This window comes from Camelina sativa, chromosome 10 (genome assembly GCF_030686135.1).
Source record: "Camelina sativa cultivar CO46 ecotype springtype chromosome 10, ASM3068613v1".
Classification (NCBI taxonomy): Eukaryota; Viridiplantae; Streptophyta; class Magnoliopsida; order Brassicales; family Brassicaceae; genus Camelina; species Camelina sativa.
In genome coordinates, this window is record NC_141889.1 from 7912592 (window position 1) to 7930058 (window position 17467).

The 17467-nt window shown below is 33.9% G+C and overlaps 2 protein-coding genes and 1 long non-coding RNA gene across 7 annotated transcripts; 2 read left to right on the top strand and 1 right to left on the bottom strand.

Annotated features, from left to right (window-relative positions):
* Nucleotides 1–3577: 3577 nt before the first annotated feature.
* LOC104717987 (cysteine-rich receptor-like protein kinase 5) lies at nt 3578–6903 on the top strand. The gene is given in 10 exon segments (XM_087468503.1): nt 3578–3581; nt 4162–4737; nt 4740–4961; nt 5067–5204; nt 5297–5418; nt 5515–5725; nt 5826–6063; nt 6143–6296; nt 6423–6614; nt 6616–6903. Coding segments are annotated over 10 exon segments (1974 nt in total). The 3' UTR covers nt 6733–6903.
* A 561-nt stretch (nt 6904–7464) lies between these two features.
* Nucleotides 7465–10256, top strand: LOC104717986 (cysteine-rich receptor-like protein kinase 5). Of its 4 annotated transcripts, none has more exons than XM_010435629.3 (7): nt 7465–8421; nt 8499–8639; nt 8722–8840; nt 8904–9114; nt 9201–9438; nt 9512–9665; nt 9748–10256. In XM_010435629.3, exons 1-7 carry the CDS (start codon nt 7539–7541, stop codon nt 10054–10056), a joined length of 2055 nt encoding a protein of 684 aa, XP_010433931.2. In that variant the 5' UTR covers nt 7465–7538; the 3' UTR covers nt 10057–10256. The 4 variants fall into 4 exon arrangements, with proteins under 4 accessions (XP_010433931.2, XP_087326836.1, XP_087326837.1 ...); XM_087470710.1 differs by having other exon boundaries at nt 7530–8421; nt 8743–8840; XM_087470711.1 differs by having other exon boundaries at nt 7537–8463.
* A 420-nt stretch (nt 10257–10676) lies between these two features.
* Nucleotides 10677–13234, bottom strand: LOC104717985 (uncharacterized). Of its 2 annotated transcripts, XR_015569286.1 has the most exons (3): nt 12408–13234; nt 12218–12318; nt 11145–11549 (listed from the first exon to the last, which is right to left on the bottom strand). It is a non-coding gene; the product is annotated as an uncharacterized LOC104717985 (long non-coding RNA). The 2 variants fall into 2 exon arrangements; XR_015569287.1 differs by lacking the exons at nt 11145–11549; nt 12408–13234 and adding an exon at nt 10677–10823 and having other exon boundaries at nt 12218–12330.
* Between the last annotated feature and the right edge of the window lie 4233 nt (nt 13235–17467).

Genomic DNA, 17467 nt, shown 5'->3' on the forward strand with positions numbered 1-17467 from the left:
ATATTTTATTTTCATAAATTATATTAAAAATAAACATCATATTTTTAAATCATTTTATATTTTAAATTAATTATATTTTTATCAAAATATTAAATACTATAACTTTTCGGTTTTTCGTTTTTTCAAAAAAAAAAAATTAAAAAAAAACTATATGGGTTTTTAGTCTGTTTATGTAAAAATTGTGTCATTCTAGTTATTGGATAGGATGGAGTGTTAATCTAGCAATTAATTGCCAAATTTGTGTCAAACTGGTATATTTTTATTAAACAACATAACTTTTTTTGGGAAAGGCCATGTTGGATGAAAAAATTAGTTATTTGATTAAATGATTTACATAATCACTTCTTGAGCAAAACCCAAAAGTTGATACTCCTTCGGTTCCACGAACAGTGTCAATTTAGATTTGTTTTTCTTTGTGAAAAAGAATGTCAATTTACGTTTCTAATGTAATCTTTACTTCAAATTTCTTATTCTATCCTAAAGTTTTTTTTATTTTTATTAAATTTAAATTATTAATTATTTATATGTATAATTAAATTTTTCTTAACTTATATGTAATGTATCAAAATAACATTTTTTGTGAAATAGATAGAGTAATTATTTCTCCACATGTCAACAAAACCTAAATCACCGGAAACTAAAAATTTTGAATAACAAGAAGTTTTGAGTTAAATATGTATATCATGAAACCAATACACACTAAATTCATTGTGAATATAAAAATTCATGATACAAAATAACAAAAGAACAAAAGAACTAGGAGATATCTCGTGATGTACAACACAAGTTGATGTTTTCTCTAAAAATTGTAATATAGTAGTAAAAATTATGATTGTCTTTATTTTTACAAAAAAAAACTCAAAATATATAATAACTAAAAACAAATCATTATGGTTTAATATCAAATCTTTGTATTTCATAAGTTTGATTAGTTAACAATTTTTAAAAATTAAAACAAGATGATCGAAATGAAGAGGAGAATTAATATAGTGTAAGAAATTTCTACAAAAATTCAAAAGTAGTTGTAACGCCCCGACCATAGGCTCATATTCTTTAAGGGACCTCACGTCCTTTCACTAGGCCCATGAGCCCATCTATATCCGACGGTTGGTTTGCTACGTTCAAGAGAGTTTAATGTTTGTTAATCTATCATATATCTCATTTTTATTCATCTTATGATGTTTGATTCAATGTTTTCCGAGTTTGTACCCTTGATGATGATGTCTGGATCTGAGTAGTGTTAGAGTTCTTGAGTATGGGATAGATTAGGTGGAGTTAGAGACACTAGTTAGATTTGTGTGAAAGTTGATGACAACTAATCACAAATCTAGAGTTAGAAATACTAGATTTGTGTGATTAGTTTCTAACTCATAAAACTAGATTTGTGTGATTCCCTTCTCGACTAGAATTAGAAATACTAGTTTCTCTCTGATCAATTGGAACTACGTCTTAGACATTTCTACACCCAAAAGGTGTTTGATGAAATGTCTGATCAGCTAGTGCCATAGACCTACATTCCTAGCCTAAGAGATTAGTTGTCAGGGGTGTTCGTTGACGTGAATGAACTTTTTGTCATGCCTGTTTGATCATGTTTATCTAGCGAGAGCTAGGTTTTGGAGTGTTTGAGTCTGAGTAGCTTCTGTCAAGAGATTGGATTAGCTAAGTTGTGATGTTCATTGTCTAGGGATAGTTTGCTTGTGGCATGTTAAACACTCTGTAGACTAGGAACTCCATCGACATCAATTACTCTCATCTTTAGGACTTCTATATTTCTGACTGATATTGCATTCCTGAGACCGTTTCTGTTCTTGCTATCTAGTTTATGCTTAGAATCGTTTTTACTTTTATTTATTCAGTTTCGCTTTTTGTCATGCATTTTCGTTTCTAATTCTGTAGTTTATTTCCGTTTTGCATTCTGATCATTCTAGGATTGTTAGATAATAAAAAAAAACACTCTTTGAAATGGCTTGACTTGTGATTGCTTGATTGAATCTTGATTGATAGTAAAGTTCCCAACTGGATTGACACTTTGAATACTACAACAACCTAAAGTTAATTGAACCTGCTAGGATAGACACACAAAAAACCTAGTATCAAACGTAATACAATATGGGCCAACTAGGGCTGTGAAGCAGTTCTTCTTTTTTACTTTCAAGTTTCAACTCCTCAGTTATATACTCATACTAGCAATCGACCCGCGCTACGCACAGTAGTTAGATTACGGTGTATTCCGAGTTTTGTTGTGTATATATTTTTTTTGGTTTTCATAAATTCATCTTTACGTTTGATTTTGTATTTAATTTTGGTTGCTTATGTTGTTTTGTTGGATATTTTAATAAAAATAAGTTTTGCAGTAAGTATAATTTAGTTTGCTGTTTTTAGGAAAAATTGAAATCATCTTGTGTGTTTATAATGCTTTTAAAAAAAATTATTATTAGAAGTTAACATTGTTTAGTTGAAGTTGTTGTTTTATTGTAGTTGTTAGTTGTCATTAATTTATTATTATTTTCTATTTTGTGGTTGAATTGTTATTTAATATTTTCATATGTATTTTGTAAACTGTTGGAGTAATTTTTTGTCAATGTTTTAGTGTTTGGAGTGAAAAGATTGTGGATTTTATTAAGAAAAATAAATAAAATCAATAACTTACATTCCTCTTTTCTGGGCTATTTTTGTTTGTTTCATTCGGACCCAATTTCTCTGTAAGGCATATAATTTGTGGTTTATTGGACCATTATTTATATGTTATTGAGTTGAAATTGATTTGTTCTTTTTCAAAATCCGATGTCCTCATGAACGGATAGGAGAAGAGCAATTTTCCGATCTAGAGGTCTGTTTGAGAATTGAACTTATGTCTTTGATGCTCTTAATCGTTTTTTCAGTCATTCCTCTTGTAATCGTTATCTCCTGTTGATTTTGTTAAGGTGAATGTCAATTGGGTTGCAAATTTGTTTATATGAAAATATGTTGGCTTTTTTAGATTTCCTAATTAAGTTGTGAGTTGTTTTGTGTTCTTGGTTGTAATTTTTTTTTCCCTTTGTCCTGTGAGTGGTTTTTTCGATTCCATGTGAGTTGTGTTTTGGGGAAAATTAATTTTTTTGTTTATCTTGCTGTAATTTTATAAAGTCCGGGTTGTTTTTTTTTATTTCTCGGTTGTTTTTCATATAATTTTGTGTTACGGTTATCTGATTGTGGCATTCATATATCTGAATCTTTTTAGTTTATTAAATGTGTGTTCATCTCTTTGTGTCTTTGTCTTTGGTGATGGATTTGTGAAGTGCTGCCAAATAATTTTAATTGATTTCTAGTTGTGTTTCCTTGATTCTTTGAAAGTGTTGCTTGGGTTGCCTTGTTTTGATATTTGAAATTTTAAATTATGATCATTTTAATAGAAAATTTTAACTATATTATTACCACTAATGAAAAATTATAGTATTGTTTTCTTATTTTAATATTTAATTTATTTTACATAATTATTTTTTTATTTAAACTTTTGTTTAATTATATTTAACAAAAAGCATGAACTAAATGAAAAATTTAAAATTAAAAATTGAATTCATAGGATTTAAAAATAGTGATGGGTCTAGAGATTTTGAATGAAATAGTGTTGGACCTACAGATTTTGGATGAAATTTAGTTGATCAGTTTGTCATTTGTATGATTGTTTAAAGGATTTATTAAAATTTGTAAGGCCCACAAAATAAGAAGTGGCTGACCTGGCAGCACTAGGAGAGTGAGAAAAACTAACTTTATATATATAGATATTCCGGCAAAAAATAAAATTAGGTCTTCAAAAACCATATGTTTTGATTCTTTAACGGATTAGATTAAAAACATATGTTGTCCCTAAACCCCGGATTAACAAGTGTTTTTTTTAATTCACGTTTTCGAATTGGTTTTGAAAAATCGTTTGGGATAGTGGAGTTGAAAATTCTACCGACGTCAAAAAAAAAAAATCATTCCAAAAAAAAGAAACTTGTTTTTTTTTTGGGTGTGAAAACACTAAATAGCAAGTTGATGTTAATTACTCGTCAACTACAGGTCTTTTGTGTTTGGCTTTAAGCGTTGACGTGGACTTGAAAGAAACTGTATTGTCTTACACAACAGAGCAATCTTGATTGGCCTCAAACTCATCAAGACCACCAGTTAATAAATAAATAGAACAAAGCGCAAAGGCATTTATTAATGGAGAAGTATTGGAAAATGTCTGCTTATGGTTCCTTTTCCTTCTCTCCTTCCTTACAATACTGAGACCTTCTATACAGCAACCTAGACCTGAGTACGTCGGTTATACATGTTCTAAAGATACATCTAGTTACCTCAAAAACAGCACATACTCTTCCAATCTGAAAACCCTTTTGTCCTCTCTTTCTTCGAAAGAGAATAATTATATCTTCGCCAGAGGATTCCAAAGCCTTCCAGTGGGAGAAAAACCGAACTATGTTTTCGGACTTTACCTCTGCCGTGGAGACGTGTCGCTGGAAGCCTGCCGTAACTGCGTCAATTACGCCGTCACGGACATTCTGAGTCAGTGTTCAAATGGGAAGGAAGCTTCGATTTATTACGACGAATGCACACTTCGATATGCTGACCGTAATATTCTCTTGGATCCTATAACCAATGTTCCACAGTTGATGGAAAACCAAAACACTGTTCCGGAAGACCAATTAGGTCGGTTCAGTAAGGTACTTCTCTCTTTGATGAATGAAATTGCAAAGGAGGTTGTAGTTAGTTTTAAATTGCAAAGGAGGGTAAGTACACATCGTCCAAAAAAGTTTATGTACTAGGTCAGTGCACGCCTGATCTGCCAAAAGAAAACTGCTCAAGCTGTCTGCAACAAGCCATCAAGAAATTATTGCCTATTAACAAAATCGGAGCAAGGATTCTTTGGCCGATTTGTAATATGAGGTACGAGCCTAACCGTTTCTACAATGATACATCCAGGCCTCCTCTGCATCCTGGTAAGAGCTCCAATATTTCTCTATGTAAATGTTTTTCGGGTTGTAAAATTCAAGATTTTGGAAATTATATATGTGTGACATGTCTGATTTAAAACTTAAACGCAGGAAAAGGCAAAAAAGCCGTAGTCATAGTCCTAGCTATTGTTGTGCTTCTAGCTCTCTCTGCTATGTTTTTCATTGCTTGTTATTGTTTCCGTGCAAAGAAAGTAAAGAGAACTTATGAGACAGCAGCTGCACATGATGGTAAGTTGGTAACAGATTCCAAATTACACCAATGTTTGCTAATTTAATATTATTATGCTCCTGCTTAATTCTTATAGCATTTGAAATTTCAGATGGAAATGATATTACAACAGCAGGCTCATTGCAGTTTGATTTTAAAGTTATTGAAGCTGCAACTGATAAGTTTTCTGAAAGTAACAAACTCGGTCAAGGTGGATTTGGGGAAGTTTACAAGGTACATATATTTACCAATTCACTAAGCGTCTTGATAAGTTCCATAACAAATCCAAACAATGTAATGATTTATGGTTGGAACTCATAATCTGTGTAGGGCACATTTCCTAATGGATTACAAGTTGCGGTGAAGAGACTATCGAAAACATCAGGACAAGGTGAAAAAGAGTTCAAGAATGAAGTTATTGTTGTGGCAAAGCTTCAACACAAAAACCTTGTCAGGCTTCTCGGATTTTGTTTGGAGAGAGAAGAGAAAATACTTGTCTACGAGTTTGTGCCTAACAAAAGCCTTGATTACTTTCTCTTTGGTATATAAATACTACAATATTTTATCCCAAAACTGTTCATTATTACAAGCCCCTTACTTGAGACCAGTGTTCTTTAACATTGTGAATGCGGATGGTGCAGACTCGACAATGAAAAACCAGCTTGATTGGAAAAGACGGTACAAGATCATTGGAGGAATTGCTAGAGGGATTCTATATCTTCATCAAGATTCACGACTCACAATCATACATCGTGACCTCAAAGCAGGTAACATCCTCTTGGATGATGATATGAACCCAAAAGTTGCAGATTTTGGAATGGCACGGATTTTTAAAATGGACCAAACGGAAGCTAATACGAGAAGAGTAGTTGGAACCTAGTAAGTTTTGCGTTTCCCATTCATTGCCTCTGTAGAGTGTAATATGCTTCAATTAACTTAACACTTAATATTATGACAGTGGCTATATGTCTCCGGAATATGCCATGTATGGCAAATTCTCCATGAAATCAGATGTATACAGCTTTGGGATCTTAGTTCTTGAAATTATAAGCGGCAAGAAAAACATCGGTTCCTATCAAATGGATAGTAGCGAGGGCAATTTGGTTACATATGTAAGTATACACCCTTTAAATTTTGGTCACTGTTGTGAGTGTATACAAAGTTGTTTAAACTGGCAAAATCCTCTGTTTTATATGAAAATGACCAAAGTTTTGAAAAAATCATGAAATGTTTAACAGACTTGGAGAGTATGGAACAATGAGTTACCAATGGAGGTCGTGGATCCATCCTTTCAAGATAGCTATCAAATAAACGAAATTACTAGATGCATCCATATTGCTTTATTATGTGTTCAAGAAGAAGCTGAAGGTCGTCCAACCATGTCAACGGTCGTCCAGATGCTCACTACTAGCTCAATCGCTCTGGCTGCCCCCCCGACCACCTGGATGTTTCTTTCAGACTAAACATGAAAAATCTGGTCCATCGATGGGTTCGTATGCTCTGTGTTCCGTTGATGATGCTTCGATTACTCATGTAACTCCTCGCTGAAGACGACGAAACGTTTCACATAAATTATTAAGCATCGACAATGAAACAAGATTTGTCTTAATTAACCTTCTTCCATTATTTTGAATTTTACATTAGTGCCCTTCAAGAAAGTGTAAGATACTCGTATTTACTACATAATGGGGGCAAAAGAGTGAAGAAACAGTGGCCTAATTGTTGATTCCTGGCACTAGGTTTGTTTTGTTGGAACAGAGATGTGTTAGGTAAGTACGAAATTGTGTAGAATTTTGTGAGGAAAATACTCAAAATAGATAGAACAGACTAAATTGATGTAAGTAAGCATGTGTGAGTTCCATGTTTCCCAAAATGACTCTAAAAGACTAATACACACAATTGTAAAGTTAACAAGGTAAAAAAGTTCTAAAATAGGAAGTCAACACCTATCTCTAGAAATCAACCTTCCACTAAATAGTGTTGATTGTCTTTGAAGCAGTGAAGGCTCTAACGGAATCAGCTAGGGTTGCGAAATTACTTACTGTTTTAACTTATAACTGTCCATTTGTTACTTGTCTGGTAAGGAAGTATAAAACGGTTTTTGTCTTAATCACCCAAAGTCTCCGCGCCTAGCAAAATAATCTTGAACCTATCCAATATTCAACTCCAATATGTTTTATCTTTTTCGGAAATAGATTGATAGAGAATAATAACTTTATTTTAACTAATTGATTCATTGTTTTTCATTTAAATAACAATACAAGTTGATGTTACTCGTCTAGTTGACTTTGACTTACAAGAAAATTGCATTATTTTACAAAACCAAAATTTGACTGGCTGTTGGTTGGTTTCACATGTATTCATTAGTACTCATAAACCAATCAAAAAAAAAAAAAGAAAAAAAAAAACAGAGAGAAAAGGAGATAATGTCTGCTTATGCCTCATTAAACTCTCTCTTCTTTCTCACCTTCTTCATTACAAGTTTAAGAGCTTATGCACAATTACAAGACCCTACTTACGTCGGCCATGTTTGCAGTAACAGGATATCAACAAACACTAGTGACAACTCAAATGTCGGATCCGTTTTGATTTCTCTTTCTTCAAACAATTCTTTCTTCTCCAATGGATCAAATATCATCACAGAGGGTCAAAACCATGACAAGGTATTCGGAGTTTTTCTCTGCAAAGGAGATATCTCCGCGGAAGTTTGCCATGAGTGCGTTGCATTTGCTTCTAAGGCCGCTCTGAAACGATGTCCAGGAGGGAAAGAGTTCTTGATTCAGTATGACGAATGCATGCTTGGATACTCGGACCGGAACATTTTCATGGATCCTGATGCCACAACAGCAATAATCACTTGGAGCAATCAGAATGTTACGGCCGAGCAATCTGGCCGGTTCAACGCTGCGGTCGTCTCTCTGTTGAAAAAGTCTGCAGAGGAAGCGTCTAATAGCAAAACAAGAAAGAAATTTGCGGTTAATAAGTCTGATTTCACTTTGTCCCAAACGCTTTATGCATCGGTTCAGTGTATTCCTGATCTGACTAGTGAAGACTGCTTAACCTGTCTTCAACAGTCTATCCGAAAACTATATTTCAACAAAGTCGGTGGAAGGTTTCTTGTCCCGAGTTGTAACTCAAGGTACGAGATTTACCCTTTCTACAATGAAACAATAGAGGGAACTGTTCTTCCTCCCCTGGATCCGGCTCCTCCATTGCCACCGGTTTCAGCTCCTCCTGGTAAGAGCTCTATCTTAATTCAATTCCATGATATTTATTTTGGTTGAGACGACATTCACAATTTAAGACTTATGCAGGAAAGAGGAAAAATTCAACAAAGATAATCATAGCTATTGTTGTGTCGGTCGCTATCTCTGTTCTTCTTTTTCTAGCAGTTTTTAGCTTCTATGTAACAAAGAGAGCGAAGAAGCCTCATGACACAGCAGCTGAAAAGGATGGTAAGGATTTCAAAATCTATGTGTGTGCTGGTTAAATTTTTTTGGACTTGAGTTCTCAAAACCTTTTATTTTCTTGCATAAGGGGATGACATTACAACTGCAGGCTCACTGCAGTTTGATTTTAAGGTTGTTGAAGCTGCGACAGATAAGTTTTCTATATGTAACAAACTAGGTCAAGGCGGATTTGGACAAGTTTACAAGGTACTACTACTACTAGTTCATTGAGCTATGGTGATGGCTCTGTTTAACTCACAATCTTTTCAGGGCGTACTTCCTAATGGAGTACAAGTTGCGGTGAAGAGACTATCGAAAACATCAGGACAAGGTGAAAAAGAGTTCAAGAACGAAGTTGTTGTGGTGGCAAAGCTTCAACACAGAAATCTAGTTAAGCTTCTCGGATTTTGTTTGGAGAGAGAAGAGAAAATACTTGTCTACGAGTTTGTGCGTAATAAAAGCCTTGATTACTTCTTGTTTGGTAAGTTATACCAATGCTTAATTAGGGAATATATTTCATTTTTGAACTCATGTTTTAGATATTCTAACTATATATGGAATATTCAGACTCTAATAAGCAGAGCCAGTTGGATTGGACTACACGGTATAAGATCATAGGAGGAATTGCTAGAGGAATTTTGTATCTCCATCAAGATTCACGACTCACAATCATACATCGTGACCTCAAAGCAGGTAACATCCTCTTGGATGCTGATATGAACCCGAAAGTTGCAGATTTTGGAATGGCGAGGATCTTCGAATTGGACCAAACAGAAGACAATACGAGACGAATAGTTGGAACCTAGTAAGTTTTTGTTCTTTCTATCTATGAAGAATAAAAATCCTTGGTTAACTCAACCCTTTACATATTGTGGCAGTGGTTACATGTCTCCCGAGTATGCGATGTATGGCCAATTCTCAATGAAATCTGATGTTTATAGCTTTGGAGTATTAGTTCTTGAGATTATAAGCGGAAGGAAGAACAGCAGCCTCTATCACATGGATGCTAGTTTTGGAAACTTGGTTACATATGTAAGTATAACACTTCATATCTCTACTCTTTTCCTCTATTAAACAGTCACAAATAATTTGTCTTAAATCGCTCAACATATAGACTTGGAAGCTATGGAGTAACGGTTCGCCACTAGAGCTAGTGGATTCGTCCTTTCGAGAGAATTACCAAAGAATCGAAATAATTAGATGCATCCATATTGCATTATTATGTGTCCAAGAAGATACTGAAAATCGTCCAACCATGTCAGCGATAGTCCAAATGCTTACTACTAGCTCGATCGCCCTCGATGTACCTCAACCACCAGGATTTTTCTTCCGGAGTAATCATGAGCAAGCATGTCCATCGATGGATAAGTCTTCTCTTTGTTCCATTGATGCTGCATCGATTACTACTTTAGTTCCTCGTTAGAGACAAACTAAGCCAAAATTAATTTCATTTTTTTCTTGTGTTCATATTAGAATCTAGGATAATGTTACTAGATTTGAGGTCATACAATAAGGACTTCCTAGAGCATTGACTCCAGTGATAAGCATTGACTCCAGTGATATTGTGTATATATATATACTTTTAATCCATATATATGTACCCCTCATTTGAATGGTCTGAAATATCAGTGTCTAAATAATTACAACCGGTCCCATATTGTCTCTTTGGGACGACTCGTGTGTAGATATTTTGTTGAGTCAACCGTAGATTGTTACAAACGAAAAAGAAGTGATCCACGAGGACAAAAACCAAAGACAAATGGACGAAGTCAACATCGAGAAAACTTTAGCAGCCACTGTCGAAGACAATTATTAAAGACAAATGCGAAGTCTCTTAGCTGTTTCACAATTATTATTATCTCTTAAAATCCAAGCCTACGGGGAGAGTAAAGAAAGTTACGGCTGGATTAATTAGGATCATGAAACTACGTGTTTTATCTTCTACTCTTCTTTTATTTCTTGTAAAAAATGGTTCTATCTTGTTGTCCCAAAGTCTCCGAGCTTAGCAGACATTATTTATATTTGTTGAACAATACAAGTTCATGTCACTCATATAGTTAGACATTATTGACTTGAAAGAACTTGTCTTATTTAACAGAAAGAAACACATTGTACTGTCTTTAACAAAGAAATTTGACTGACTTATGCTTCTTTAATCTTTTTCTTCTTTCTTGCCTTCTTCTTTGCAAGCTTGATCAATAATGTTGGTTTCCATTAGGACTCTCATAAACCAGTTAACCAGCAAAGATCAAAAAGAGTAAGAAAAAAAAAAGACAGGATAAGACTCAAATCGAATTAATGTCTATGCTTCTTTAATTATCCCCATGAACAGACCAACGTTTAGTTCATACAATAAACGTAAATCTTTTTCCCACTTAAAAGCAAAGAACAGGAGATGATAAAAAGGAAAAAAAAAAAAAAGAGCAAAGAGCTAGTTTTTAATCACAAATAGTAATCATTTATAATTTAAATTGTTTCCTTTTAATAGCAATACAACTAAAAGCTTAAGTGAGTAAACCATTCGTTGTCTTCTTTTGTTAATAAAAAATTACATCGGTTCAAAATTCTATGAACTGTCATTTGCCATTTGTACAAAAATGCACTGTATTTGGTTTATGTGAGTCCAAAGTAACGTTCTAAAATAGTAGTCACGCAGTAACTGTGTTTACACAAATCCATGTGATTATGTGAACTAAAACGGCGACGTGTTTTATTTTGTTTAACCTAAAAATAGTGTGTGTAAGTATACAGATGAACTGTATAGAAAAAAAAATTATGTCCTGGCGTAAGATGTAACACCCGTACCGTCGCAAAAGACGAAACAACATGTAATTCATTCGGTCTGGCCGAAAAAGTTTCTTTCTTTAAAATTCACCAACGAACATATTTCAAACTGCAACAGTTGAACTTACTAACCTGGGAAAAAGGGAGATAACGGGGTGAGTAAACAAGTTTACTCAGTGAGGAGATCAAACTTTGCCCACTGGACAAACAGTAATCACTAACCAAATATAATCAACGATCATTATTTAGCATAGATTTAGAATGTCTATTAATCAAACAAACAAGCAAACATCTTATTTATCCTCAACAACTTTCATCTTATTTTATGCACTTTTGTGGCGACTACCACATTCAAACATTTATGTTTCTTTACATTACTTAAGAAGTTTTATTTTATTTATAGGTTTGGCCATTAACACTTTTTCTGGCTCCCAAACCCCCTTTCTTAGAAGACCACGGTCAATAGCTCGATTCTTCCCTGCTCGTCAGCGGTTTATGACCTGCAATGGATCTGTCGGTCCATTACAGTCCAACATCCTTAAGTATCTTTCCCTTTCTCATTCTCATTCTCATTTATGTTCATAATTATATTTATAATATAATATATAAGTTAATTCATAACATCAGATTATGTAGCTAATGTGCCTAACATATATCATGTTACTAACAGCCTATTTTACAATGCATACAAATCAACACAAACACTTTCAATCAATAAACAATTCTTGAGTCTATACTCAGCAACTATCAAAGAGTATATAAGGAAAGAGGTTACTGTTATCCACAAATACCACCCTCACCTTAGCCTCAACATGTTGGAGACTTCCACCTTAATTCTCCATCAACCAAAATATATAAACATGCCTCAAGAATACTCCAATAGAGCTTCAGCTCAATCCAACTTCGTTTTCCAAACCAAACAATCCAACTTGTTACAATTAACTCTATGCAAACCCGTCTCTAAAACAAGCAATTAAATCAAGAACTAACCGTTGGAAACGCAATCCCACCGCTCATTAACTAGCTAGTAGTATCATGCAACTCTGTACCAAATTTCATGACGATCCGACAAGTGTCTGCACCTCAATCGATGCCTTGAAGAAGCCAACACGAAACTGTTTCTAGGGTTCTAGATATGACAAGATCAACAGTTACTTTGATCAGGAAGAAACGTCCATAACTTCTCGAATATGTCCTCGATTCAAGCTCTTTCAGCGGCTATAGATTCTTGACAGCGAGACCTTTCCAGAGACATCTTATTTGTGAGCTAATTACATCGGATCCGCCAGTAGTCAGCCTCGAAAACTGGAACTCGGATCTGCCCCTTTTGCTTGTTTGTCTTCCTCATTCTTTCTTGTCCTTCTTTTCTCCACTCGTGGTCACCCCGGCGTTGCTCTTCCACCACCACAACTACGGCATGAGTCACCTGACCCATCAATGGTATACACCCCTTCCGCCCAACTCCTTCTCTCTCTTCCTCTCACACCACCATCAAAAAGCTCCGCTTCGGTTTTCCTTCCACGCAGCCAGTCCCACCACCGAGGCTCAACCTCGTCTCTTCCTTCATGAGTATGCGACGGCTAAAAGCCAAGAAGGTTCCCTTGCTCCGGTTTGCTCTATCTCCTCATCACAGATCCGAAGTCACCAATGCACACAACAAACAACGACACCGCAACTCTACGAGTAACCACAACGCGACGACAACATCTCCATCTCTCTTTTCACACCAACGAAATCTGGCAACGTCCTGCTTCCTTTGATAGCTTCAACGTCCACTAGGTTTTGGTGTGTGCTCCCGATTCCTTTAGCGGCGCCCCCGTGAGAAGGAGATACATATGCTTATATGTATATGTCCACAACAAAACACGACATACCTTGTCGTTTTATTACTCACACCATTTGGGCTTCTAATGATGCTGAAGCTAATAATATAGAATTACTCAATAAACTATAACGGAGTGGGGTGTTACATAAGAATTCACTTTTAAAACGCAAGCTTATTCACAAAATTGCTTAATTTCGCAAAACAACTGTGAACACATAAGAACATAATGTTGTTAATTACAAATTTACAATTAAAGTCGCCTATGTTCTATGATAAAAAGCAAATTATCCGGAAACAAAAACAAAGACGTACAAAATTTTCTTGATTTATAATTCAATTGCATATGTAAAAAAGAATAGAATGTTTTTGTGTGTCTATTGATCTTGGTTTGTACAAAGTATACTGTAAAACCTATATAAATTAATAATGTTGGGACCAAGACATTTTATTAATTTATAGTGATATTAATTTATAGATATATTTTTAATAGTTTAACTTTTAAAAATTCTGAATTGAGACAATTTTTTAACAATAATTTCGGATATTCAAAATTTTATGGTATTGGAATTGAATTTGTAATATTTAGAAAACATTATTAACTATAAATTACAAATACAATAGACAAATTCACTTATACACATGACATACATAAAATTAAATTTATGAATAATAATATAGATTGTTGTATTTTAATAGTCAATCAACAATCAAAATATAAATGATGGATATCTAAAAATTGAAAACTTAAAAAAAATGTAGCTATATTTATGACATGTTACAAAATATTTTATATCATTATAGTTTGAAAATACAACATAACAGTTGTTTTGTAAATATGAGCTTTAGGAGAAACATACATTATATATATGTAAATTTATATGATTATTAATTTATGATATTATTGTGACCATATTTTACATGGGGATTTCAAAAAATTATTATCTTACTATCTTATCGAATTTTGTTATTTTTTACACTAGCCCGACTTGGGACTGACAAAATTTATTAATTTATAATGTTTATTAATTTATAAAGTATTAATTTATAGAGGCTTTACTGTATATACAACATAGGCAAACCCTAACCTAAAATTGCTGACCAAGCAACAATACAAGTCGACTAACTATGTGTCCGTAAAACATCGAGGCCCATTGTATATCGGCCCAATATTCCCCCTCAAGATCACAAAGCCTATCTTGGACATAAGATTAATGAATTGCGGTTTATCTAATGCCTTAGTTAAAACATCCGCCAATTGCTCTTTAGTACCAACATGTGCTGTAGTGAGAACTCCACTTTTAATGGTATCACGTACCCAATGACAAACTTTAACTGTATTCCCAAACTGTTTTTCCGAATAAGCACAAAAATTTTGAAGAACACTTTTAACTTCTGATTTTTCTAACAACAAAAACGTCCACACCGTACGGGAAAAATCATCCAAAATTGTCAAAAAATGTGATGCACCGTTAGAAGCTTTAATACAATACGGACCCCAAAACGTGGATTAAAGAAAAATACGCGCTCGTTTTATTAATACTTTCCGAAAAATAATCTTTAGTTTGCTTAGCCCGAAAACATGTGTCACACGGTTGGACTGAAGAAACAAATTTACCAGAAAACAAAGGCATAGTAGCTAATACTGAAAAAGAGGGATGACCTAACCGTTGATGCCACAACTGTTCATCAACCTTCCGAACTGTCTTGTTTACTCGAGCAACTAATTTCTTTAATTTTCTTAGTTCTTTTTACTTTGTTTCTTGTTTAATTCTCTTGTTTGGTGAGATGGGGGAAGATGATAAGAAGACTGTTGCGACCAATGGGTTTGTTGAGAAAACGGTTGTCGTAACTCCCTACTCGGTGTTTGCATCTGACAATCCAGGGGCGATGAATCACATCGGTGCAGCTGAAAGGTGATAACTACAACGAGTGGGCTTCCAACTCAAACTAATTGGCAATGAGTGGAGAGGCCATAACCCTTTATATATTACTAAAATCACTTCATATCTTTTCAATGTGGGATATTTTACACTAACACCCTCCTCACGCTCAGACATGACCATTTGGAAGTGTGAGCATATGTGGGAATAACATTCACGGGTTGCCTAACAATTAACGGACTCTGATACCATGTAAAGAAGAATAGAATGTTTTTGTGTGTCTATTGATCGTGGTTTGTACAAAATATATATACAACATAGGCAAACCCTAACCTAAAGATTGCTGACCAAGCAACTATATAAGTCGGCTAACTATGTGTCGGTAAAACATCGAGGCCATTGTATATCGGCTCAATAGCATACATGCCAACACATGTTCCAATATGACATTCTTTTCTAAAATAAAATCTAAACATAAACTATTGAACTTTTACAAAATAAAGCATGAAAGAAGAGCCATGATCTGATCAGACCTCGAAAGAAAACATTCCTTCTAACGATTAAAAAAAAAAATTTTAAGAAAAAAGGAAAATAGCATTATATATATACATTTTAAGGCTTGTTATCTTCTTTAATCTTCGACAGAACCTAATTTCCCAACACTCTGATTGATTCTTACTTAGACGTCGTCGGCCTTTACTTTCAGGTTTTTATTCGCCATTAAAAACACTCAAATGTGAAAATAAATGAAAATTTAACTGTCAATTTAAAATGATATTTACAACAAACTGAGAGCAATTCTACACAATTTATAATATTCTCCAATATAAACAAAGTATATATGCCGTAACGCCTAGGCTTCCAGGTTTAGCAGCTCATGCAAATGACCCCGAGCAAAATGGAGGAAAAAAGGAAATTAAGCCAACCTCGGTTCAACCAGAATAATCTCGAACTTTATTATACTTAGGGATAAAGCCTGCTCAAGAGCACTCACGACACCGAAAATACATCAATATTTGGCCATAAAGAATCATAATCACCAGCTTGCTTCTAATTACTTGTACGATAGTTGTGCTAAACAAATTCAAGAAGCTTTTCCAAACTCTTGTCACGATCAGAATCACCGGTCAACAAATCAAAAATATTCTAAGATCGTGTTATAATCAGATGGATTAACCACATTATTGCGTTCACGACTCGTATCCTCAGCTTTTCTGATATAGCTTTGCGGAACAGATCTTTTACGCCTCGAGAATCAAAGTTTTTTGCTTCTTCACAATGTCAAGAAGATGACGCAAAATCGTTTTTGCAACAAGAATGTCTATCTCATGCTTTTGCTGTGCGTCAAAGCCATTAGATTATAACTTTCTAAGCTTCTATTAACGTTATCATAAACATTATGCACGATGAAGTCAGGATGCTCCCTCGATTGGGATTATAATCATCCAGAAGCAAACTTTCCAAAATACCAAGAAAACACATAAGTAAAAAAAAAAAATTGCTATGAAATTATTAGATACGGGTCATTAGGATCCATAATAGAAAATTACTTCAGCTATGTTGTAAGAAGTGCCTACCAAAAATAACTATGTTGTAAGAAGTAGTAAATAATTAGCGAGTTAACTATTTTAACGGGTTACGGGATGAAACAAGTACAATATCTAGTAACATTAATATCACCGAAAAAACTACAGAATTTTTCAAACAGAAAGCAAGTTAAACTATATGTAATTAAATACATCTGGACTATTCATATTAATTAGTTACTCAAATTTGTATCTGCTTCTTAATTATTGCACAAGACCTATCACATAGGTTTAAATATGTCCTTGGTTTTTTTTGGCGAAAAAGTTTGGATATGCCTTGGCTTCGTCTATACAAATCGATAACCAAATCTCTGTGATATAACTTCTGTAATTATTTTCTGAGCCTTTTTCCTATAAGCTGCTTTTAATAATTATATACTTAAAAAAAATATATAAAGAATTAGTTCTTACAAATTTGTTTTATTTTGACATTTAAATATAAATGTATAAGAAAAATGAGGTCAAAAGCAAAAAAGAAGAAAATTTTTTGAAACCAATAAATAATATATATATATATATATATATATATTAGAAATATTTTCCTTTTTATAGCAATTAAAGCAAACCACGCATTTTGTTTTTTTGTTAATGGAAATTTAAATTCTATGAACTGTCATTTGACAATTGTCCAATATAATAACGCCTATTAAAATGACTTTTTTTTTTAAGTTACAAGATAAAAACGTCGCACCTTTCTTTACAATGAAAACGACACCAATGGTTAAGTCACGTGTTTAAGCTGAATTTTAAGATTGAGGG

What these genes read in the sequence shown, in the direction of transcription:
- LOC104717986 (XM_087470711.1), top strand. Translation starts at nt 7,539, where the DNA reads ATGTATTCATTAGTACTCATAAACCAATCAAAAAAAAAAAAAGAAAAA. An exon ending in CACAGCAGCTGAAAAGGATG is followed by an intron (nt 8,640 to 8,721) that starts GTAAGGATTTCA and finishes TTCTTGCATAAG; the next exon opens with GGGATGACATTACAACTGCA. An exon ending in TTGGAAACTTGGTTACATAT is followed by an intron (nt 9,666 to 9,747) that starts GTAAGTATAACA and finishes CTCAACATATAG; the next exon opens with ACTTGGAAGCTATGGAGTAA.